The following is a 23,798-nucleotide window of genomic DNA, read 5'->3' as shown; positions in this document are numbered from 1 at the left end:
TTGCAGGTGTGGTCCAAAGTGCATGTGTAATTTCAGCTGACTTCAATTAAATGTTTAGGTTTAATTACACTGGGCTTAACGCTTGCCCCGCCCGCCTCCTGGCTGGGGCATCGGCGCAGCACCGATTTCTACGGCCTTCTTGGATAAGGGTGCCCTCTGCCCACGCTCTGATGTCCCTCCTGCCTCTTGAAAGGTCCCTGACGTCGGAGAGGGAGATGTCGCCGGGCAGACACTCTCCACACTCCGACTGCAAACCACGCGGGGCCGATGCAACACCGAAGCAGCCATGAACCGGCCAGGATTGGCACTCGGTCCCGGCTAGGCCTGCTGGGGAAAGACAAGATCCGGGAAAGGGCGGGGTGAGGCTCAGCTTCCCTCTTCCACCAGGGGGCGCTGCGGGGGTACCCTTTCAGGCAGCCAACCACCCAGAAGAGGGGCCCCTTGCCCCTCCCTAGGGGCTGAGCACCACCAGGGCTGCTGGGGTGGGGAGGGGGGTGTCTCGGCCCCTTTGGCACAATGGGACAGCCTGGCTGGGGGACTCGGCGGCCCAGGTGGGGCTGTTGCCACTGCAGGAGGGGGGAGGCTGCCTGGTGGCCCACGGGGGGGGGGGCTCCCTGCCAGGCACATTCCCCTCACCGCCTTCCTCAGGCCACAAGCTGCTGGGGGGGGGATATGGGGAAAGGAAGGTCCCTCCCCTCCACAGCGACTGCCCTGGAGTCTGCCCCTCCCCTCGGTGGCCTGGGCTGTGCCGTTACTAGGAGACCCTGGCCAGCCCTCTGCCAAAGAAGCGCCGTAGCCCCCCAGGGCCAAAGTCTGCTTCCCTCAGCAACAGCAGCCATGCTCCCCCCCCCCGTCATACCTGGGGAGGGGGTGGGTCCCTAAAGGCCTCACAGGTCCTCCTGCCATGCTGGCTGAGGGGGGGGGACAGGACTGCCCCACACCCAGATCTGGAGGGGCCTGCAAAGGGCAGGGGGCCGAGGCTGGACTCCCACCACCGCCCGCCCTGTAGTGTCCTTGGTGGAGGTTTGGGGCCTAGCCTCCCCCGCTGCCCCCTACAACTGGGAGAGAGGAGGGGGCCGGGGACCCTTGCTGGCCTCCTTTCTGGGGTGGGGCAGAACCGGCCTGCCTTCCAGGCCCACTTCCTCTGGTGGGAACATTTCTGAGTGGGGGGGGGGGCATTCCCAGGCTGCAAAGACTTTGCTGGGGACTCGGCACAGAGCAGCCCGGTTACAGCCCCCCCCCCCCCCGCAGCCCCCATTTCTCCTGGCAGGGCAGGAGGGGGTGAAGGGCAGGCAGGTGGGTTTCTCTGCCTCCCAAAAGTCCTCTCCCCCCTCGAGATGGGAGGGAGGCGGGAGTGCTGGTCAATGGCTGGTGGGCACATCCCTCTGTCCGCCTGTCCAGCTCCTTTGGCCTCAGAGGCCTGGCGGTCAGCCCTCCTGGCTCTCCCAGGTGCCTCCTCTCTGGACATGGCACCAGTGTGAGGGACAGGTGGCCGGAGAAGCTCTGGAGAGGCCGAGTTCATTTGGGGAGGCCAGGAACAGGCACCTGGCTGGATAACGGATGCTGTGCAGGGGGAGACCGACCGACCGACCGACTGGCCGGCTGCCAAAGGCTTCCAGGGGGGAGACTCGGGCTGTCCGGATGTCAGCCCAGCAGTGTGGACAGGAGAGTTCAAACTGCCCGTTTACTTAAAATCACTTGCCTGGAGTTGCTCTACCAACTAGAGTGTCCTCGAGTGCCTTCCGTCCCCTGTCCTATTGCTCTCCTATATCTCCTCTACCTTTCTTCTATTCCTTTATCTCTTCTTCTATTCTTTCATTGATATGTTCTATTCCTCTATCTTCTCTTCTCTTCTTTCTTAGATATATTTTACTATGAGTATCTCCTCTATAACCTTCGTGTATTTTACTATGTATATACAGTATATGTAGACCCACTAACACCCTCATTGTGCATTGGACAAAATAAATAAATTAAAATAATAAAATAAATAAATAAATTAAATAAATAAATAAAATAAAAATAAATAAATAAATGCCTCTGCAAAGAAAACGGACCCGCCTGGAACTGGGCGAACTCAACGTGGGAGTTGTGTGTTGGTTCACCAGGTGCTGGCTGACCGCGGCAACCAACAAAGCCCACAAGACCATCGGATGTCCATCAGCCCCACTTTACTCAGGGCGTCATTGTGCCACGCGTGAAGCTCTCAGTGCTGGTCACCTCAATATCTGTTGCCCCCTTCGCGCTCGCCTCCCGCTGCCACCTTCAGCGTTCCAGATTAAATCAGAGTCCCAGGCAAAGGATCTGAAGTGATTTCAGCCCCCAGTCGAAAGCTCCAGCCCTTGCCCCACCCACCACCACACCCACAGGTCCATCAGCACGTTGCCCACACTCCATTGGCCACGCAAGCAAGAGCCCACCCACCTCCTTCCGGGCAGGTGCAGAGGTGCAAGGATGACCTTGGCTTTTTAGAAAGAATTTGCTAGGGCTGCAAACCAACAGCCTCATAGGGTGGGTGTGTCCCCCCTCCCATTTTCCCACCGTAGAAAGCGCATCGCAGAAGAGTATCAGGTGGAGCAGGCCAAAGGAGACCGCCAAAGGAGGGGCTTCGGCCAGACAGGGAGCTGCGGTGGGGAAGAGCCTGGGACGTGGGCCCTGAACGTCCTTTTCAAAGGGAAATTGTGGGGGGGGGATCATGGGGGGGGGCTGAATGTCCAGCTGCAGCCCACCTGCCTCCCTGGTCTCCTTCCCAGCGGGAGAGAGGCGGAGTGGAGCCCCAGCCAGGAAAGTGGAAGGAAACACCGCCACCGTTTGGAAGGCAAGAACCCCCGGGGGGGGGGGCTCTGGAGAACTGGTGTGTGTGTGTGTGTGTGCCTTCTCCCCCCCCCCCCCCTGTCTCCTTCAGTAGCGACTTCCAGGTGAGCCAAGGGGGGCAGCTTTCCTCCTTGGGAAATTCTGGCCTGGTCCAGCCGGGGAAGTTCCAGGCCCGATTCTGGGCGAGGTCACAGAACCTCGTCCCGCAGGGCCCAGTGATGTCACACAGCGGAAGGCAGCCGGCTCCCTCCATAGGGCGCGTGGGAGCCAGTGGGGGCTGTTCTTCCTGGCGAGTAAGTCCAGGCCGCCTGGCTGTAAGGGCCTCAGAAGGGGGGGCTCTTTCGGGGTGGATGTGGGCGGAGTCTCCCAAGAGGGGGTGTCTTTCCCTTGTCCAGCAGGGGCCCCTCCCTGACAGTGTGGGGAGAGCAGGGGCCGTGGGGCCAGGCCACCCCAGAGGGCAAACCTTTCTTTGGCTCAGGTGACAAAAGGGGGCGTGCGCGTGGTTGGTCGGTCACAACCCATAGTGCAGTGCCCTCCCCCTACACATGCGCCCCACCCCCGCACGACACCCTCCCACTCCTGCTGTGCTTGTGGGGCCATTTTCCGCCCTCCCCGGGGTGCAGGACGCTTTCCTGGGGGGCAGGAAAGAGGGCAGAAAGGGAGGCTGGCAGTCAGCTGCCCTGGAGCTGGAATGGAGGAATGCCCCCCCCGTGCCCTGAGATGCCGCTCCGCCTGCCCCCCCCCCATGTGCCACATAGGTTCCCCCTCCCGGGCCTAGGGCCTCTTCCTGCCCCCTGGCAGCGACCTCCAGGCTGAGTGGAGCAGAGAGGATGATGCGTCTGGTGCAGCGCAGAGCCAGTCGGCTGTGGAGCCAATCGGTGGCCACGTCCAGCCTCAGGTACCACGGCTCAGCTGCCACAGATGCTGCGTGACTCCTGACCGTCTGCCTGCTCTGCTGGGGCTCTGGCTGGGGTGGGGGTGGGGGCAAGAGCCGGCAAAGGGGCCAGCTGGGGTCTCTGGGGAACCGCAGTCCAGGTGCTGCTCCAGGGAAGGGCGGCTGCCGGGTCTCCAGAGGTGGCGTGGTGCCAAATCCTTCCAGGGGTGGCCAGAGGCCTCTTCCCACCGGGGGCATCTCCTTTCGCAGGCTGTTGCCTCCTTCCTGTTTTGTGACCGGCCAGAGAGTGAAATATTCTACAGGCATCAAGACGGTGAGGGAAGCCGGTCAAAGGTCCTTGACCTTTGCGCATCTAGGCTGGGACTCGGCACCACAGCAGCCCCACCCGAAGAGACCCCGGGGGGGGCAACCAGCCTCAAGCGCTCTCTCTCGGGGGGGGGGGCTACACTTGCCAGCTTTTTTCCCAGCACAGGAACTGCTGCCCAACCACCAGCCCGACCAAGGGGGAGAGTTCGGGCAGCACCCAGCAGCTCCCGGGGGGCCCAATGCTCCCGGGGGGCCTCTGCAAGAGGGGGAGGGGGTGCGTGCAGGGTCAGCCAGGCTAAACAAGGGCGTTCTGTGCTAGGAGTCCACATCGTTTGTGGAAAACCTGTTCAACGGGCAGCTGGAGCCCCGACACCTCCTCCCTTTCCCCTCAGGTAGGTGGGGGGGGCACGGAGGAGGGCTCCGGAGGGTGCTGCTGCTGGGCAAGACCACCGAGCGGCCCCCGGGCCCCTCCTGTCCTGGCAGCCTCTCCTTTGCCCTCAGCTCTCTCACCGGAGCAGGCCCAGACCTTGCAAGCCATGGTGGATCCCTGCGTCCAGTTCTTCGAGGTAGGTCCAGTTCTTCGAGGTAGGCTGCCCTCCCCCCCTGAGCTGCCCTGAGGGAAAGTCCTGCCGGGAGGTCTGGGCTGCCTCAGTTTCCCTCTGAACACCGGCAGGAAGTCAACAACGCAGCTGCCAACGAAGAGCTGGGGGGCATTGAGGAGGAGACCGTGGCGGGGCTCAAGTCAATGGGCTGCTTTGGGCTGCAGGTGCCGGAGGAGCTGGGGGGCATCGGGCTGACCAACACCCAGGTGAGGCTCCTGGGGGGGAAGCAGGGGCCCTCCTTGTCCAGGGCCAGAGCCTCCGCTGAGGGTGGGGGGCACCTGGCCGCCTCCCATGCCGCAGGGGGACCCCTTCTGGGCCCGCAGCCAAGGGCCGAAAGGCTGCTGAGGGCCCTCCCCCTCCTCAGGGAGTGCTGGGGTGAGGGTGGGGAATGGGGCCAGAGGGAGGGAAAGGCCCCTTGCAGCTCAGGGCTGTCCAGGGGGAGGGGTTGTGCGTGCGGGGGTCCTGGGGGTGCTCTCTAAGCTCGGCTGTTTCCCTGCAGACCTTTCATGAGTCCACTAGGGGAGTTGTTGCCCCTCGAGGGCAGGGGGCTCGGCCCTCCACTTATCAGGTGGGCTTTCAGTTCCGACCACAATTCAGCCCAACCGCTGCTCAGCAAGATGGCCATTAAGCAAGTTTTGCCCCGTTTTACGACCTTTCTTGCCACGGGCGTTAAGTGAACCCCCTGCAGCTGGTACTAGTCTACGTTGTGACGTGAACCTGGCGTGCCCAGATCGGCCTCGCTTGCGGCAAGAGAGGATCAGGTGACCCAAGGCCACCGTCATGGACAGAGGCCGAACACCCCGGATCCCAATCGTGGGACCCCCCGGAGGGTCAGTCCCGCACGGTCAGCAGAGGGGAGGACAGCCGGCAGTTAGCTTCCTCGGGGGGGGGGGCTGCTGTATCTGAACGGGTGGAGGCTGTGTCCAGTTTCCTCACTCAGGCCAATCTTGGTAACTGCCGGGGGCTTTCTCCGTTCTTGTCTGTCTGGTGCTAATCCCGGCTTATCAGCTCAGGCAAACAGGCAGGCCGGGAGCGGCCGAACCGAGGCACAAGCGGCCGGGGAGGAAACAGCCCTCGTGCCCCCCAACCATGGCAGGGCAGACGCTGAGTGCAAGCAGAGAGCAGGGGCCCCTCTGCCCTGGCCAGAGGCAGCCAAGCTCAGAGACACCCCCCCCAAGGCCCCCGATGGAGGGGAGGGGATGCCGCAGATGCCCCCCTTGCAGCCTCCTGACTGACGACACACATGTCCCCCCTCCTCCCCTCCCCCGTGGCAGTACGCTCGCGTGGTGGAAGTGGTGGGGATGCACGACCTCGGCGTGGGGGTCATCCTGGGACGACCTCGGCGTGGGGGTCATCCTGGGTGCCCACCAGTCCATCGGCTTCAAGGGCCTCCTCCTCTTTGGAAGCAAGAGCCAGAAGGAGAAGTACCTGCCCAGGCTGGCATCTGGTAGGCGGAGAGCCCCCCCTAAACACCCCCCCCATGCTAGCGGAGCAAGGGAGGGACAGGCAGGAGGGGGCCCGGGCCCCAACACGGGAGGGGGCCTCCTAGCCCTCCTCCTCTTGCTTCCCCCCCCTCTAAAAAAAACATGGATGGAAGCACGGATTGACCTCTGGGTGTCATTTCTGGAGGCCAGGGAGCCCTAGGAAGGTGTGTTGTGGGTGACGGCCCTTGGCAAGGCTGCCCCTCCAGGATGTCTGGGCTCCCCCCTCCTCCCAGGTGAGGCCTACGCGGCCTTCTGCCTGACCGAACCCTCGAGCGGCTCGGACGCGGCCTCCATCCAGACGGTGGCTGAGCTGAGCCCCTGCGGGGGATTCTACCTGCTCAATGGGACCAAGATCTGGATCAGGTGAGCGGGAGGGGCGGACTGGGGGGGGGCGCTTCTGAGGCACGGGGGGAGGGGAGGGTGTTTCCCAAACCGGCTCCACGCCAGCCTCGCCCCCTCCCCTCCCAGCAATGGGGGCATGGCCGAGGTGTTCACGGTGTTTGCCAAGACTCGCATCAAGAACGTCACCACAGGCGAAGAGACGGACAAGATCTCGGCCTTCATAGTGGAGCGGGCCTTTGAGGGGGTGAGCAGGTGAGTGGGGTGGTGGTGGGGGGCCTGGGAGGGAAGGAGGGTCCTTTCCTCCCCTCCCTCGTCCCCTCTGGAGCTCATCGCCCTCCCCTTTGGGTTGGGAGGGGCCTTCTGCCCAGCTGGGGGACAGGGAGCCCCTCCCCCCACAGAGCAGCCTCTGATGAGAAGCTGCCACCGCCTGCCCCCCTGTCCACCCCCACCCCGTGCGCCCCCCCTTGTGCCCTGCAGTGGCCCTCCGGAGAAGAAGATGGGCATCCGGTGCTCCAACACGGCCGAGGTGCACTTTGAGGACGTGAAGGTGCCCGCGGAGAACCTGCTGGGGGGCCTCGGCCGGGGCTTCACGGTGGCCATGCACATCCTCAACAACGGCCGCTTCGGCATGGCTTCCGCCCTGGCCGGCACTATGCGCGGCGTCCTCCTGAAGGCGGTAGGCAGGCTGGCAAAGAGGCCATGGGGCCTGCAGTGGGGGGGGGCAGCCCTCCACCCCCCTCGAGGGTCCTCACTCTGGGCCTGCACAGGTGGACCATGCGGCAGAGCGGAAGCAGTTTGGGAAAGCCATCGGCCGCTTCGGGGCCATTCAGGAGAAGCTGGCGCAAATGGCCATGCTCCTCTACGTGACCGAAGTGAGTGTGTGGCCGGCCAGACACCCCCCCATCCCTAGGACCCCTGCCTGCACACTGGCCCCCCTCCACTTGAGGGGAGGCGGCAGCATCTGCGGGGGGGACCTGGTATGCGGTTGCCCAGCTGTGCCCCCCCCTTGCAGGGCATGGCCTACGTGCTGAGCGCTAACATGGACATGAAGGTGCCCGACTACAAGCTGGAGGCAGCCATCAGCAAAATCTTCGCCTCAGTAAGTGGGCCCGGTGGGGGGGGCAGCCCTGCTTTCCATCAGGGGGGGAGCCGGGGCATGGGGGACCGGGCCTGGTGCCCAGCTGGTGGAGGCAAGGCAGCTTGGTGGGGGCCCTCTCTGGCCGGACCTCCATGGCCTTCGGCTGCAGCCCCACAGCCTCGGAGCCACCCCTGGGGGTTCTGACTGGCCGTGCGGGGGGGCATGGGGGGCATGGGCCGGTCAGCCTTGCCCTTCATGTCCCCAGGAGGCAGCCTGGACGGTGGCCGACGAAAGCATCCAGATCCTGGGTGGGATGGGGTACATGAAGGTAAGCGCCCCCTGAGCCGGGTGGGGAGGCCCCCCTGTGTCAGGACGTGGCCCCCCTGCAGGCTGCTGCTTTCCCTGGGCAGGAGGCGGGCGTGGAGAAGGTCATGCGCGACCTGAGGATCTTCCGCATTTTTGAGGGCAGCAACGACATTCTCCGCTTGTTCGTGGCTCTGTCGGGCATGGAGGCAAGTGAGGCCCCCGGGCAGCCCCCCCCCAGGACAGGCAGAGCCTGGAGTCCCGGGATCTCCCCCCCCCCACCCGGGAGAAGCAGCTTGGGTGACTCTGAGGGGGGGCTGCCCAAGGGCCTCACTCACCCCCCCCATGGCTGAGTGGGCAAAAACCTTTTTGCTCCTCTGCAGTTTGCACAGCTGCCCCCCTGCCCCCCCTGTCAATGCCCCTTGAGCAGCGCCCTCCACCCCCCCCCGAGACAGCCCTGGCAAAGCCCCCCCATTGCCCAGGCACCCCGAAAAAAGGGCTACCATCCCTGGCTGCAGGCCTCCCCCTCCCTGGAGCACAGCCACCCTTCCCCAGTGTGTGTGTGTGTGTGTGTGTGAGTGTGAGAGAGAACCTGCTCTCTGCCCTCAGTCCGCTGGGCAGAACCTGAGGAAGCTGCGCAAGGACCTCTCCAGCCCCCTGGGGCACTTGGGACCCATCTTCAAGGAGGTGGTCATGCGAGTGAAACGGTGAGGCTCCCCCCTGGAGGGGGGGAATCGGGATCTGAGGAGCCCCCCCCCAAAGCAGCTGCACTCGAGTCCCCTGCTTCCTCCGGGGCTGCCACGCCCCCCCCTCCTGAGTTCAGCAGACCCCCCCCCCCCCGCTGTCTTCCTCTTCTCCTCCTCCTCCTCCTGCAGCAAAGTCGGGGTGCCCACTGCCCAGAGGCTGCAGGGCCTCGTCCACCCGGAACTGGAGGACTCTGCTGCCCTGGTGAGGGGGAGACCCAACCGGGCTGGCGGGCGGGCAGGTGGGCAGCTTCCCCTGGGCCTCCCCGCCTCCTCTGCCATCCCTGGCCAGACACTGAAGGGCCTCGTCCGAGTGACTCCCTGGGCCCTTCTGGACGGAGCCTCCACCCCTCTCACGGGAGACCCTGGCTAAGAACCAGCAGAGAGGCCGCCCCGAGGGAGGGGCTCCCCAAGGAGGGCTCTCCCCCAGGGGCTGCTCGGCACATTAAGCAGAGCCCCCCCATCCCGTGTCTCTCTTCCTTCCCCGCAAGGTCAGCAGAGCGGTGGAGCTCTTTGGAGAGGCCATCGAGAGCCTCCTCTTGAAGTACGGCGCAGCAGTGGCGGGTAGGGGCCTCGAGAGGAGCCCACCCCTCCCTGGCACCCAGACGCCTCGAGGGGAGCTCAGGGCTGGAGCTGCGGGGAGACCCCGGCCAGGCCCATTCACTCGGGGGTTGAGGGGTGGATTCACTGCCCCAGCCAAGCCAAAGGGACAGACGTTTCCACTGTGGAGATTGGGGGGGGGAGAGGGGGGGACGTTCTGCAGGTCCCCCAGCAGCATCAGAAGTGGCTGCAGAGGAAGCCGGAGGGAGGTGGGGGGCGAGGGGGCTGCCGGGGGCCTGACCTGCCCTTCTCCCCAGACAAGCAGTTCCACCTCAAGCGCATTGCAGATGCTGCCATAGACACCTACGCCATGGCCGTCGCTCTCTCCAGGTAGGAGCGAGGGAGGGGCCGGGGAGGGGAGCAGGTGCCTGCAAAAAGAGCCTCACCCCCCCGCCCCCTCCCCCCTTGCAGGGCCAGCCGCGCCCTCTTCCTGGGCCTGCCCACCGCCCAGCACGAGAAGCTTCTGTGCCAGGCCTGGTGCCAGCAGGTAAGGGGGCTCTGCTCCCTCTCCTCCCGAGGAGCCATGGGGCGCAAGGGGGCCCCCTGCTTTCTGCCCTCCCTCCCCATGGGCATTGCCAGTGAGGCTTCAGCAGGAGGCCTGGCAGCAGCCACAGACTCCTCTGGCCTCAGCCGGGGGGCCTCCTCCTCGGACCCCCGTCCTGGGCCAGCCTTGGGGGAGCAGCCCCCCCCTCCCCTCACGGCCTGCCAGAGTCCCACTTGATGCAGCACCACTGAGCGGAGGGTCTCCAAGCGGAGGACTGAGCAGCCCTCCGTTGTTTGAGGGCTGCCACAAAGAAGGGGGGGGGCTGTTCTCCAAAGCAGCCGTGGTCCCAAAGGTCCAAAGTTTTCCCAAGAGACAACTGGACTTTCTGGGCTTCCTTTTGGAGACGGTTGGCTTCTCCTCAGCTCTTCCCCCAGAAAGCCCAGCTGCCTCTTGAACAAAGCTGTCCTGGGTGGCTGAGGGGCCCTGCAGACGAAGCCCCTGAAGGCAGCGCAGGGAGCAGCAGGGGGGGGGGAGGAAGCTAATCAAGGGGGGGAACAACCCAGAACCCAGAGCAGAAAGGCCCTGACACTCAGAGCATTCGGGGCAGCTGGCCTGCGGAGGTTGTGGGCAGCCGTTGGTCTGCCGTGGCACGCGGTCTCTTGCTGGACCAGGCCCCTCCCGACTGCTATCCGTGGGGACAAGTGCACGGCTTCTTTCCCCGCTTTGGCCAGGAGGGCGGCAGGGGAGGCCCTGCAATAACATTGCGCAACCTTTTGGAGGGGGTGGGGGCGGTTCTCCCCCCGCACAGGTGGGCTGATCCAGGCTCCTCTCCGTGCAGGCCTTCCTGCGTGCCCAGACGTCTCTGCGGGAAGCCAAGTCCACCGGCTGGGAAGAGGCCTTCTGCAGGATGACCCTGATCTCGGAGGCCTTGGTGCAGCACAGGGGCCCCGTGGCTTCCCACCCGCTGGGCTTCTGAAACTCATGGGGCGGGCATGGGGTTGTTTACTATGGACCCAAATAAAGGCCTATATTTTCCTTCTGCTAAAACGCATGATTGGCTGCTGTCTCTATGCTCCTGTCGTCGTGTACGGGTAGCTCCTCACAAGTGACTGATGCACGGAGCCTCTTCCCTCCCTCGACCCCCAAAGATTGGTCTTCAAGATGCACGGAGTCTCTTCCCTCCCTCGACCCCCAGAGTCCTCAGCCTCAATTAGCAAAGGAGGATGGGCCGGAGAGAAGGCTTGGATCATGTGCTGTCACACTGGTGATGACTCCCAGCATCCCCATAGGGTAGATCTTCTCCAGGACTATCAGCCCACCCAATGAATGGGCCATCAACAAACGCACCTGGTTAGGACCCAGATCAATCGAGTGACCACCCAGCGACAGCACTGACCGTGCCATGGACAAGCAGATAGATGCCTCATGTGACAGCCCCCTCCTCCCCAGGGAACCTCCGCCTCATGGGGCCTCCAGTTGGGATGACCTCTTCCCCAAGCGACCTTTGCACCACGTGGCCTATGGATGCCGTGGCCAACCCATCCTGTCACCACGCCAGAGCGTAGGAGGGCAGAGGGTCACTGAAGCAAGGCGCTGTCACCGAGGTCCCGCTATGCTCGGGCCACCCCCATTTCCGCTACCCAGGGGGCCCCCAGGACACAGCAAAGGCCTCCAACTGGCCTCAATGCGGGTGCCACACCCAGGCCTTCACAGTGGGGCTTTCCCCACTTGGCTGAACCGGGTGTGGGCGTGGCCAGCGCATGAGGCATCCAGCCTGCGGGTTGTGACTTTTGGCAGCCCTGCTCTAAAAGGAGGAAAGTGACCGGCCCTCTGCAAGGCCTGTGAATCCTTCCATTCCGCTCCTTGCAGCCAGGGTTGAAGAAGCTGCTGTTTTTACCACTGTTGTTAGCTGCCCCGAGTCCACAGCGAGGGGCGGCACACAAATCCCATAAATACAAATACAAAACACCTTCAAAAGGAAACCCAGGAAAGTCCAGCTGCCTCCTCAAGAAGCACCTCTGGGATTGCCATGACTTGGAAGACTTGAGGATCCCCACAAGCCATGCCTTGACGGTGTTTGGAAGCCGAGCGTCAACCTCAGCCCACCACCCAGATCGGCCCCTAATCTGGCCCGCCCCCACGCCAGAGCCCATCCCCTGCCCTGCCCTTCCTGTCTTCCCAGCCCTTCCCACCTGCCTCTTGGCAGGGAGGCTTCCCACAGCAGGACCAGTGTCCTTCCTGGCTGTCCACTGTATTCTCTGGGACCCCAGAGCCCCCCGTGCCTCTGCTGGCATCCTCCCGCTCCCAAGTTCACTTCTAGCGCAGGGGCTCTCGAACCTCCTCATGCCGTGACCCTTTCGTACGGTACCTCGTGTTGTGGTGACCCCCAACCATAAAATAATGCAATTATTAGGAAACTCAGGGGTGGGTTCTGACCAGGAAAGGGCTACCAAAGGTTTTACTACCACACTGTGGGCGGGGCTTGTGCAGGACGCCCTGCATTTTCTTTCAAACTCTTTCGGTGCAGATTGAGTGCTCTGCCCCACTGCTCCCCCCGCCCCCCGCCCAGGCAGCAGGCCAACCCTGGTTCTGACTTATCTCAGTGCCGGTTCGCTTCCCCCTGCAGTGTGTGGCCTGCGCGGTGGTTTTTTTAAAAAGTGTATGGCCAGGAATTCAGCTTCTGCGCACGCTCAGAAGTTCCCATGGCCCAGGTATTTATTTTTTGCAGCTGTCTATTTGCAGGTGGGTGGACCCGCCCGGAGACAGGCAGCGGTGACTCGGTTCCTCAGACCACGGGAAAGGGGTCTTCCGATGGATGGACTTAGGAACCGAGGCCTTGCTCCTCCAGGCAGCTCCAGCCGCCTGCAAATATACACCTGGAAGACCATGTGCTTTCCCACGGTCTCAGCCATTCGGCCCCGCGTGCCCTCAAGGGCTGTGGGCAGGCATGGCAAAGCCACGGGAGCCTCCAGGGCCTCTTCAAGTGTGGCGAAGCACCTGGACGGCTGCGGGGGTCCTGCTGCCGCTTTGGCCGGACGGTGCCACCCCTGCAGGCCTGAGGACGGGCAGGAGAGCCTGCTTTCTTGGCCAAGCGGGGCTGGACACACGAGGGATTCTCGCCTTCGGGAGGGGCTTGGCCAGAAGGGACCTTGGGAGGGGGCGTGGGGGGGGGGGGAAAGCCGCGTTGTGGGGGGGGGCCTGCATCCTGCCCTCCCCTCCCCCCCTCCAGGGTCCGGGGGTGGGTCATCCAGGCGGGCCCGGCGTCTCTTCAGCCGAGGGGGCGGCGGTGGGGGGCAGCGCTGCCCGCAGGGACTGAGCCCCCGGATGCGCCAGTAGCCAGGCAGCCCCGAAACAGCCCCAGACCCCCTCGGTGCCCCCGCCCCCTGTCCCCCCACGGAGGCCGCCCCACCGCCAGAGGGAGGCCAGTGGGGGTCTCGGGGGAGGGGGCGGAGGAGACCTCGCGGCGACCCCCCCTCCCGGCCCGCCCTTCCCTCCGCCCCTCCCCCTCCCAGGCTCAGACTCCCACAATCCTTCGCACACGCAGCAGGCGGGCGGGTGGGAGCGCGGCGGAGGCGGGACAGGGTCGCCCGGCAACGGCGAGGTAGCCGCTAAGCCCCGCCCCCACCCTAACCCGACGGGCGGAAGGCGCGTTCCGCAAGCGCGCGCGACTCCCTCCCGCCACGCCCTTGTGACGACACAGGCAGGCGCCGGGAGCGCGCATGCGCGCAGCGCGCGTGCAGACCGGCGATGGAGGCGAGGGGTTCGGCCGGCGGCGGGAGGCCCGTGAAGGGCATCTTGAAGAACCGCTCCAGCAGCGGCAGCGCGGGGCGGGGCCTGGCCGTCTCCGAGGCTGTCTCCAACGCCTCGCCTCTGCCGCCGCCCGCCGGGACGCCTCTGGAAGCGCAGCCCAGCGGCGAGGAACAAGGGTGGGCGTTGGGGTGGGTGGGCGGGCGGGCGGGCGGGCGGGGAGGCCGTGGGGTGTGTGTGTGGGGGGGCGTATCTCTCTCTCCCTGGGGGGGGGCTCCTGCCTCTCCTCGCTCACAGACCCCCCCTCCTCACCCCCTCCCCACGCTCAGGAAGAAGACGCAGAAGTGGGACGAGATGAACATCCTGGCCACCTACCACCCGGCCGGGAAGGACTACGGCCTCATGAAGATCGACGAGCCCAGCACCCCCTACCACAGGTGCGGGGGGGGGGGAGGAGGAGGGGGAGGCCGCGGGGGTCGCCCCCCCCTCGAGCCCTGACGAGCTTCCCTTCTCTCCACAGCCTGAAGGAGGAGGACGCCGGCAGCGACGCTGAGGACAGCCCGGTGCCCACGGCGGACGTCCTGGCCAAAAAGTAGGTGACGCCTCGGTGCAGGCCCGTCGCTTGCCCCCCCCCCCCCCGCCTTCCTTGTCTGGTCCCGGGGCTTCGCTCGGGGTCTCCGCCGGAATTTCCCTCCTGGGGCCCGAAGGCGGCCCCTCCCCCCTCCCTGTCCTTTGAGGCTGGCCAAGGGGAGCCGCCTCTGGTCCTCACTGCAGGAATGGGGGGAGGTCAGTCTCTGTTGCTGTCCCCTTCTCCCACCAAACATTTGGGAGTGATTTTGTGAAGGATGGGAAGCAAGGCAGCCCTGGGGTGCAGCCAGCTTGCACTGGTTGGTGCAGCAGGCCACCGGTTGCTTTGGCCCCTCCTTCCTCCTTTCTTGATCAAAAACTGGTGAACATCTCTCACCTCCATCCTCCCCTGATCAGGAGAGCATTTTATCCTAAGGGTCTGCTTCTGTTTCCGGTGCTCTTGAAGAAGAAGCCTGCCCTGGTAATAAGGAGGCAGAATAAGATTTTAGGTTTAATTGGATTTGTATGCCACCCCTCTCCGAGGACGAATGCCCAGGGATGTGGCTGTTGCATCTTGTGAACTCTAATTATAAACAAACAGTGTGCAAGTCTCTTGTTTGACTCCTCTTGCCAATAGGCATGGGTAGGCCTTAACAGCAGGCTGCATATATGGCCTGCTGGTGCAGGTGAGATTTAATTTCATTCAGTTCTGTATTTTCACATTGCACGATAGGTTCACATTTATCACATGGTCAGTTGTCATTTTTACCCTTTTAGTCTGCCCTTGTGTTCTTGTTTTTTTGTATCTTGAAAGGTGTGCAGCTCTTTGTTGAGCATTGTCTTTTCCGAGTTCTGATTTTCTCTCTGATGACATTTGATGATTTGACAACCGGCCCTTTGCCCCCCCTTACCTGATCTTTAGACAAATGTTGACCGCACAAGTTTAGGCAAAGGCTTGAGAAGTTTGTTCTTAATTTTGCACGGTGTGGCTTTCAAGCTGGCTGGGTGGCAGTTTTCTGGTCCAACGTCTTAGGCTGATTCAATATGGGGACAACGTTTTTCCTGACCTCTCACCAGTTGTCTGAGATACAACTGTGTTGAACTCCTCCTTGGTTGGATGTGTCTCCTTCCACCTGTCTTTTCAGTGTGACTCCGTGGACCTCACTGGGCGGTCTCAACTTTCCCATTTGAAAATGTTTGACTTCAGAAACTGAAAAATTTTGCCCATGCTTGAACTTTTGGAAATTCGCTTCAAGAGCTGGGGTTCCTGACCCTTGCTTGTCTATGTTGCTGTGAAATAAGGCTTGTTGCTATATCAAAGAAGTGAGATTAGGCAGCGTGGGCATGTCTCAGTCACAAACCCTGGTCATCTTTTGCACCTGCCCCGCGGGACAGCCGCCTGCCTGAGGTTGATGTGGTTCTGATTCCCTGAGATTTCATTGTACTGGGAATGCACTTGGGCTCTGTCTGGAGCGGTGAACACCGGTTTACTTCTTGGAAATCACTTCTGGTTGTTGTGATCTATACATAAAAAAGAACTTCAATTTTTTAAAAACAGAGATGAAAAATTCCAGAAAGGTTGATTCCCCAGTGTTCTTTTAGGGAAATGGGATAATGGATAATTATTTATTAAATTTGCATAGCGCCATTCATTTTTTTAAATGAAACCTTTTGACAGACTCTTAATTCCAGGAGACTTAACAATGAAAATGTCCACAATTATGCTATTTAAATGTGTATTTTTAAAGAAATTATGCATGGAATACAGGAATAATTATGAACTTTATCCAGGAATTGTATTCAGATACGTTTGGGATCTCCAGGTAGGAGAATTGTTAGCAACAGCTTTTATTCCTCCATAAGCTCCATAGCAAGTTGGTGTCCATACCATGGAAGCTACAAATCTCTTTTGTGACTTCAGTTCTAAACTAAAATCTAAACTGATCCGGGGAGTTGGGGGGCGGGGGGAAGGACTGAGTTCCCTTCACAATGTTTTTCTGGGGGGGGGGGGGGGGTCATCTCTTCTTTGTGACATTTTGTAAACTCTTGCGAAGAGGGAGGTGTAATGAAGACGGCGGCGGCAGCGGCAACTTCTTAGTGCTACAGGATTTCTTATCTGACAAGCAACACACACTTTCTAATTCTGAACTAATCCTAGGTACAACACTGTTTGCATGACCAATACTTTTTAATAAACTGCTCAAAAAAATAAAGGGAACACAAAAAGAACACATCCTAGATCTGAATGAATGAAATATTTATTTATTTATTTATTATTTGGATTTGTATGCCGCCCCTCTCTCGTTGAATGCTTTGTTCTGTACAAAGTTGAATGTGCACAACAGCTGGTGGAATTGATTGTCAGTCAGTGTTGCTTCCTAAGTGGACAGTTTGATTTCACAGAAGTTTGATTTACTTGGAGTTATATTGTGTTGCTTAAGTATTCCCTTTATTTTTTTGAGCAGTGTACCTACAAAAAGATATTGACAAAATTGAACGGGTCCAAAGACGGGCTACAAGAATGGTGGAAGGTCTTAAGCATCAAACGTATCAGGAAAGACTTCATGAACTCAATCTGTATAGTCTGGAGGACAGAAGGAAAAGGGGGGACATGATCGAAACATTTAAATATGTGAAAGGGTTAAATAAGGTCGAGGAGGGAAGTGTTTTTAATAGGAAAGTGAACACAAGAACAAGGGGACACAATCTGAAGTTAGTTGGGGGAAAGAACAAAAGCAACATAAGAAAATATTATTTGACTGAAAGAGTAGTAGATCCTTGGAACAAACTTCCAGCAGACGTGGTTGGTTAATCCACAGGAACTGAATTTAAACATGCCTGGGATAAACATATATCCATCCTGAGATAAAATACAGGAAATAGTATAAGAGCAGACTAGATGGACCATGAGGTCTTTTTCTGCCGTCAATCATCTAGGTTTCCATGTTTCTATGTGTATATTATTCAGGCTAAACAAAAAAAATGCAGAAGGCTTTTTATTTTTAATTCCAAAGTGGCTTCCTATTCTGACTCGTAAGACTGGAGAACGCCTGGGAATAGCAGGGAGGGTGGGTTCTCTGTCAGCTCCATTGCCGGAGGGGCTTCGGGGCTCCTCCCTGGCCCTTAACTGTGCCCCCCCCCCCCAGAGCTCTCCTGCTTTAAGCACATTGCGTCTTGAACTGAATCCACGGCTGGACTCCTTGTGGTGGGAAGACGGCCTTGGCTCCTGGTTCATTGTCGCCTCATTGGATCTGCCAGGAGACCCCTGTTCCCTTCCTCCTCTGGGGGGGGGGGGTCAGCTCCCTGCCTGCCCATTTCCCACCTGCCCATCATTTCCCACCACCGGGTCTTGGGCCAGCAGCCTCAGCTCAGCTCCCCCATTTCCCCTCTGCAGGTTGGCAGCTGCAGCACAAGGGCAAGCCCCCAAAATCCTGGCAACGCAGGAAGACAGCAGTGATGAGGAGGAGGATGACGAGGTGGACCTGACTCCAGAAGAATTGGGTAGGTGTCATTGTAGAGCACTAGGCCAGGCCTGGGCATTTGGTCATCTACGTCAGTGTGGCAAAGACAAGTGGCCTGTTTGGCCTCTGCATAAGTCAGGAAGTTTGGTAAAACTCTAGTTTGGGGTTTGAGGGGGGGGGGGGCTCTTCAGCTCCCTCCGTACCCTGCCCCCACTCACCCCCTGGGTAGCTTTTCAGGTGGGAGAAAAGGCAGGCGTCCAAAAGCAGGCAGCCCCTTTTGTAGGTAACCAAGCGTGTAAGTCCCTCCTGCAGTGGGGGGGGGGGGGGCGACACACCTCCTCCGTCAGTCTGATGGCACCGGATTTCAACCTGCACAATTTCAGGCGTGTGGAGTCGAATGAAACTTGTGGGGTCGGTGGCCGGTGCCATGTCATGTGTGGCGTGTTCCGTTTCTCCCGGCACAGAGAAAAAGAGGCAGTTTGAAATGAAGAGGAAGATGCATTACAACGAAGCGCAGAACATCAAGCTGGCCAGGCAGCTGATCGCGAAGGAGATGCATGGCGACGCTGTCGAGGAGGAGGAGGAAGAGGAGGAGGAGGATTGTGAGGAGGATGAGCAAGAGGACAATGAGGACAATGAGATGCAGGAGGAGGGTAAAACAGGCCCAGAATCAGGTGAGCCCGGGACTCGCGGGTAAGGTGGGGCTGGTCACTCTTTCCTTCTCTGTGCTGCCCCCGCTGCCCTGGAGCCTCGCGCCACGTGTCCAGACCCTGTGCGGGGTGGAAGAGCTCGGTTTGTGCCACGCCGACTGCTAGGAGCCTTGCCCAGTCTGCTTGCTGGCAGGGGCCCCCTCTCCCCAGCGGCCTTGGTCCCTTCCAGGGGGAACTCGCTTCTTGAGCTGGAGAGCGAGCAGCGGGGGGCCAGGCAGAGAGTTGGCGCCTCTCCTGGCTCCCCCCCCCCTTTGGCACCTCCCAGTTTTCTTTTGAAGTATTTGCTAAAGAAAAGGATTTAGGCGTAGTGATTTCTGACAGTCTCAAAATGGGTGAACAGTGCAGTCAGGCAGTAGGGAAAGCAAGTAGGATGCTTGGCTGCATAGCTAGAGGTATAACAAGCAGGAAGAGGGAGATTATGATCCCGCTATATAGAATGCTGGTGAGACCACATTTGAATACTGTGTTCAGTTCTGGAGACCTCACCTACAAAAAGATATTGACAAAATTGAACGGGTCCAAAGACGGGCTACAAGAATGGTGGAAGGTCTTAAGTATAAAACGTATCAGGAAAGACTTAATGAACTCAATCTGTATAGTCTGGAGGACAGAAGGAAAAGGGGGGACATGATCGAAACATTTAAATATATTAAAGGGTTAAATAAGGTCCAGGAGGGAAGTGTTTTTAATAGGAAAGTGAACACAAGAACAAGGGGACACAATCTGAGGTTAGTTGGGGGAAAGATCAAAAGCAACATGAGAAAATATTATTTTACTGAAAGAGTAGTAGATCCTTGGAACAAACTTCCAGCAGACGTGGTAGATAAATCCACAGTAACTGAATTTAAACATGCCTGGGATAAACATATATCCATCCTAAGATAAAATACAGAAAATAGTATAAGGGCAGACTAGATGGACCATGGGGTCTTTTTCTGCCGTCAGACTTCTATGTTTCTATGTTTCTATGTTTGCAGGGAAGCATCAGTCCCTGGAGCTCGTTCCGACCGGCCCTGAGCCAGAGGCGGGGAGGGGGGCTTGCCTGCTGGATGTGCCCCCCCCCCCTTTGGGTTTGCATTCCAGATGCAGCAGCAGGCCAGGAGCAGAGTGCCTCCTGATGCACCAGCATCCTTTGAGCCTGTTGGTGTTTCCTGGGGAAGGGGGGGGGGGTCTCCCTTCCCTTTTGGAGAGGGAAAGAACAGCTTTCTCCCCCAGGACGCTCTCTCTCTCATTGGCCGGGCTCTTCTTCACCTGAGTAAATTTGACCGCTTCCCTTTGCAGTTCCAAGAATGGTGAATGTCGGAGGAATTCAAAAGAAAACTTGGGGGTCCAGTGTCACCCACCCCTAGTTGCATACATTTGCACCCACAGTCTGTCAGCTAAACCTCTCAGTTGCTGTCCGTATTCTTGCAAATGGCGCTAGAAGCCCTTGAGTCGCAGGCCACCGCAGGGGCCGCTCCCAGGGAGCAGGCAGGGGGGACGTCTGGCGTGGGGCAGCCCAGGCTGTTCTGCCTGAAGGAAGCTGAGGGGAGATGAGCCGGTGTCGGGGAGGCATTCCCAGCTAGGGGCCTTCAGCAATGGCCAGTGTGCAAATCTCAGCCACACCTTAGGGGTCAAGCGAGACCCCCACGTGGATTCGACCTGAGTAACCAACCTCCCCACCCGCCTCTTCCAGATAGGGACCGAAAGGCCCAGCTCTATTTCCCTGTTTTTGTTAGCAGCCTTCCCTTTCCTGCCTCGGTGTTGGTTTTCTCAGGTGACCCCAGGTGCTAAAGGTTACTGGGCTTTGTTACAGGTCCTGCCAGAAACGGCTTCTTGCATTTTCTGTCTTTCACAGGTGTTTAAATGTTGTTTCAATATCTGATTGTCAGCCCCAGTTACGTTGTAGAATTCAGTTGTTCTAACAAACTAGAAAAATGCAACTTAAAATCCCAAGTACTGAACTTTTCATAAATCTCAGCACTCTGATGTCTCCTTGAAACTTCCCCATCCGTCTTCACTCTGCTGGCCTTGGACGAGGAGGTCTCTGCTCTACACCTTACCTGAGGATGGAGAAGGGGCCAGAGGTCTCCTTTGGGGTCTTTGGGCTCCAGCTCCCCAGGGACCCTGCGAAAGACTCCAATGAAATGATGCGGACGGCTGCCTTGAAATAGCACCTCTGGTGGAACCAGACTCACTGAAACCGATGGCCATAATGTCAGTTACACGCTTAGCAGCAGCCAAAGACAGCAGCCATTACGAACAGCGCCCGTCTTATGCCCCCCCCCCCGGAAAACAGCCGTGGGATTGAGACGTTCCAAAAGGCCAGTGGAGAAGGAGGGGGCCTCTGCCCACAACCAGCGACATGTAAGGGCTCCCGCCTGAAGCACCCGGACCGTCGGTGCAGCCCGCGGAGCAGAGGTGTAACGTGGGCACACCAAGGCACACTCCCAACTGCCCACGTGGCTCTGGGCTAATCCAGCTGCTCCTCGGGGGTGGCCTGGCGTGATGCGCAATAGTAGCCCCCTCTGAAGACGACCTGGGAAAGAATCGGTGCGTGGGGGATATTGCACGGCCCCCTCCCCCTCCCAGCCGTGGTTGCCACCGGTTGCAGCCACGAGTCTAGGAGAACCACTAGGCTGCGCCCCTGTTCTGTTTAGAGCAGCACCCTCTCCCCCCCCAGCATTAAAGACGGCAGACAGCTGAACGGAGGGGCCTCTCAAAGCAACAGCCCCGTGGACAGAAGCCCGGCAGAGGGGGGGCCTCGGCCACAGCTCCCAGCACCCCTCTCCACTGGCCGTGGCACTGGAGCTTGTTGGAATTGCAGCTGAACAAAATCCAGAAGGGTTGTTCTTGTTTTTCTTTTTGTTTTAATTCTCCTCCACTCTTGCTCCCGGCAGCTACAAATGGGAATGTTTGGTTTCTCTTTGCTCTCTGCCTCTCTGGCTGCAGAACTCTTCTTTCCCTGGGTTTCAGTGCCAGGAGGAGGACCCCCCCTGTCTGCCTGCAGCCTCTCCACGGTGGCTGGCAAGCTACTGATTGGTCCAATCCCTGGGGTCCCACCCCCGAGCCCTGTCATTAACTCCTGGGGTGTGTGTGGGGCAAGGGCCCTCGGCCTCTGCTGCCCCTGGCCGCTTCCAGAGAGAGAGAGAGAGAGCTGAGGGATGGAAGGTCCAGTGGGCCTTTCCTCTTCTGGAAGCAAAGCCTTTATCTTCCTTTCCCTTGGAGGAATCACTGGGGACTGTAGGCAACAAAGACAAAGGGCCCACACGGAATTTCCTCTCTGGACTTGGCGTGTACGCACAGCCTAGGTAGAAGGGTACCTTGAATTTGGGGGTTTTAAAAAAATGTTCCAGAAAATACTAGAGTGGAGATTTACATTGCAGTCACTCTCTAGGCCCTCGGGGGTGGGGTCTCCTCCTCCATTGAGCGCGCTGGGGGGGGGGGCGACCCTGGCGTGCTCTGCCTGCCTCCTTGAGTCTCGCCTTGGCCGTTCCTTTCCATCCACGTGTATGTGTCCATGTGGGTGGGGTGTGTATGTGTCAGGATTGTGGGATTGGCAACAGTAGGCGGTGGTGGGTGGCACGTTTTCTGCCATTTAGGATTTTGCCCAGAGTAGCAGTTAGAGGGGGATGCTGCAGCCACATCCAAGAGGCAGATTTCGGACACGGGAAGGCCACTTTAACCCCACGGGGGGAGCCTGGAAGTCCTGATTAGCGACACGGGGGGGTGGGGGGGGTGAAGGGATGCTACGCCTGTTCTCAGAAGATCAGGTATTGCATCTCACAGAGGAATCGGCACACGGACGGCTGGGAAGTCGGTGGAATTGTTGTTGGCCTCCACAGTTTGCACTAAGGATTCAAAAACTAGGAATGTGCAGAAAAAACGTGTGTTTCTTCCCCCCCCCCCAAAAAAAAATCCCAGCAGGCTCCTGTGTGCTTAGCAAGGGGCCTGGGCCTGCCTCCGAGGTGACCAGTGCCCGTCCAGCCGCTGGGGCACTTGGCGTGATGACCCGTTTTGTCTCTTGTCCCCACAGTGCCTGCTGCTAGTGACCCGCTGGAGAACGTTGCCCACAGCCTGGAAGAAGTCTGCTCGGGACTGTAGCCGCTCCAAGGTCAAGCCACCCCTTGGCTGCTCTCCTTGCCGCATCGCCCTCCTGCAGGTCTCTTTCCAACAGGTGGGCTTGCACGAAAAGGGTGGTGGTCTCAAGGTTTTCTGTTTGGCAATGGGAACGTTGCCGGCGTGGCTGGTTCTGGTGGTTTCAGAAGATGGTTTAGTTGCTCACCTGCTGAAGAACACGGCGTGGGGCAGCGCCGGTGAGCCAAGCCATCGCTGCCCCTCCTTTCTCTGGTCTAAACCTGCAGAACACACCTGGACGCTTTGTTTTCTCTTTCGTCACGCTGTAGTGTTTGAGTGGCACATAAATGCCCCCGCAAGGGCTCAATGTTCATGGCCTCCACTGCCGCTAGGGTAAGAACGGGCCCCTTGGCCAAAGGGATATCAGTGGAAGGGGGTCCCCACGGCCTTTGCCCCTCCTCCAGACTCCGGCCGGCTGCTAGAGGCAGGGAGGTCTTGCCCCGGCTGCCTGCTGGAAGGGGAAGAGCAGCGCGGTGACTTTCCCAGCTGCAGGGTGGGAGACGATCAGCCCCCCTCAGTAGCCGCTGCAGCTTCCCCCCACCCCCGCATTTGAGTTGGCCAGGATTGGGTGCGTTGCAAGGGGGCTCCTTCCCTCAGGCCTCTCTGCTTCCCAGGGTGCCTGCCCACGCGGTCTTCGAAGGGGGTGCCATCCTCTGGGAAATAAAAGCAGGTCCCACCCACCCACCCACCCAACCCTGTGCTGCCTGCTGGTTTTCCTTCTAGGTGACCCTGTGGAACAACCTAACTGGCCTTCGCTTCATCTCTATCCGTACGTGTGTGTGTGTGTATAGAGATGAGCAGAAGGCGCCAGTTAGGTTGTTCCACAGGGTCATATACAGGCTAATTCCATATATATATGTATGTATGTATGTATGGAATTATATGTTGCGAAGGGACCTGAATCCAATTTTAAGCCTTGGCAGACCGAGGAGGGGGCATCTGTTGGTCAGCTACTGTTTGTTGAAAGATTTGGGATGTTCTGAGGAGCCGAAGTTGCCTAGAAAACACCCAGGTTGGGCTTCTGAATTTTCTCCTTCACTTCTGGATTCCATTTCTCCGGCTTGTTTCCTCCATGTAACTGTTTTATTAAAGTAAAAAAACAACCCAACCACTGAGTGTATTTTGCAACCAGCACACCAGGTGACTGTCTCCTCCTTGGGACCCCGGACTGGAATCCCCACAGGGTGACCTGGCCCTGGGCTGGAAGGGGGGGGGGCTCTTGATTGACCTCTGCAGCTCCGTGGGGGCTGCTCCTGGGTGGCCCTGGAGGCTCCTCTCCCCACAGCGGCCCTCCTGGCAGGAGCAGGGGTGGGGCTGGATTCAGGTGGCTCCTTCAAGCTGCTGCTGCTAGGCAACTCTGGCCCGCCTGGACGTCTCTTCATCGCTGACCATAAAAGGGGCTCAGCCTTTTTGGCCACAGGAGCCTGCAGGAGAAGCAGAGGGAGCTCTCCACCAGGAGTGTCCGGACAGCCTTGAGCGGCCCGCAGCTCCCGGCTTTTCCCGCTGGGCATAAGAACCTCAGAAGAGCCCTGCTGAAAGTCCAGCC

General features: G+C 59.5%; 2 protein-coding genes across 2 annotated transcripts; both read left to right on the top strand.

The window, feature by feature from the left end:
• Positions 1 to 2,747: 2,747 nt before the first annotated feature.
• Positions 2,748 to 10,692, top strand: LOC139168300 (very long-chain specific acyl-CoA dehydrogenase, mitochondrial-like). Its single transcript, XM_070753873.1, is given in 21 exon segments — positions 2,748 to 2,818; positions 3,573 to 3,712; positions 3,959 to 4,022; positions 4,335 to 4,407; positions 4,517 to 4,581; positions 4,689 to 4,823; positions 5,892 to 5,951; positions 5,953 to 6,064; positions 6,335 to 6,464; positions 6,570 to 6,695; positions 6,921 to 7,119; positions 7,211 to 7,315; positions 7,456 to 7,542; positions 7,787 to 7,849; positions 7,932 to 8,033; positions 8,434 to 8,531; positions 8,700 to 8,772; positions 9,059 to 9,131; positions 9,425 to 9,497; positions 9,579 to 9,654; positions 10,490 to 10,692. Coding segments are annotated over 20 exon segments (1,920 nt in total). The 5' UTR covers positions 2,748 to 2,818; positions 3,573 to 3,644; the 3' UTR covers positions 10,628 to 10,692.
• Positions 10,693 to 13,322: 2,630 nt separating this feature from the next.
• On the top strand, positions 13,323 to 23,360 carry PPP1R2 (protein phosphatase 1 regulatory inhibitor subunit 2). Its single transcript, XM_070753874.1, has 6 exons — positions 13,323 to 13,577; positions 13,728 to 13,835; positions 13,919 to 13,990; positions 17,360 to 17,466; positions 17,891 to 18,100; positions 22,152 to 23,360. Exons 1-6 carry the CDS (start codon positions 13,399 to 13,401, stop codon positions 22,217 to 22,219), a joined length of 744 nt encoding a protein of 247 aa, XP_070609975.1. The 5' UTR covers positions 13,323 to 13,398; the 3' UTR covers positions 22,220 to 23,360.
• Positions 23,361 to 23,798: the final 438 nt, after the last annotated feature.

This window comes from Erythrolamprus reginae, chromosome 5, assembly GCF_031021105.1.
Source record: "Erythrolamprus reginae isolate rEryReg1 chromosome 5, rEryReg1.hap1, whole genome shotgun sequence".
Lineage (NCBI taxonomy): Eukaryota > Metazoa > Chordata > Lepidosauria > Squamata > Dipsadidae > Erythrolamprus > Erythrolamprus reginae.
The sequence above is the reverse complement of the archived record's forward strand: the minus strand, read 5'-3'. Positions and strand labels throughout refer to the sequence as shown.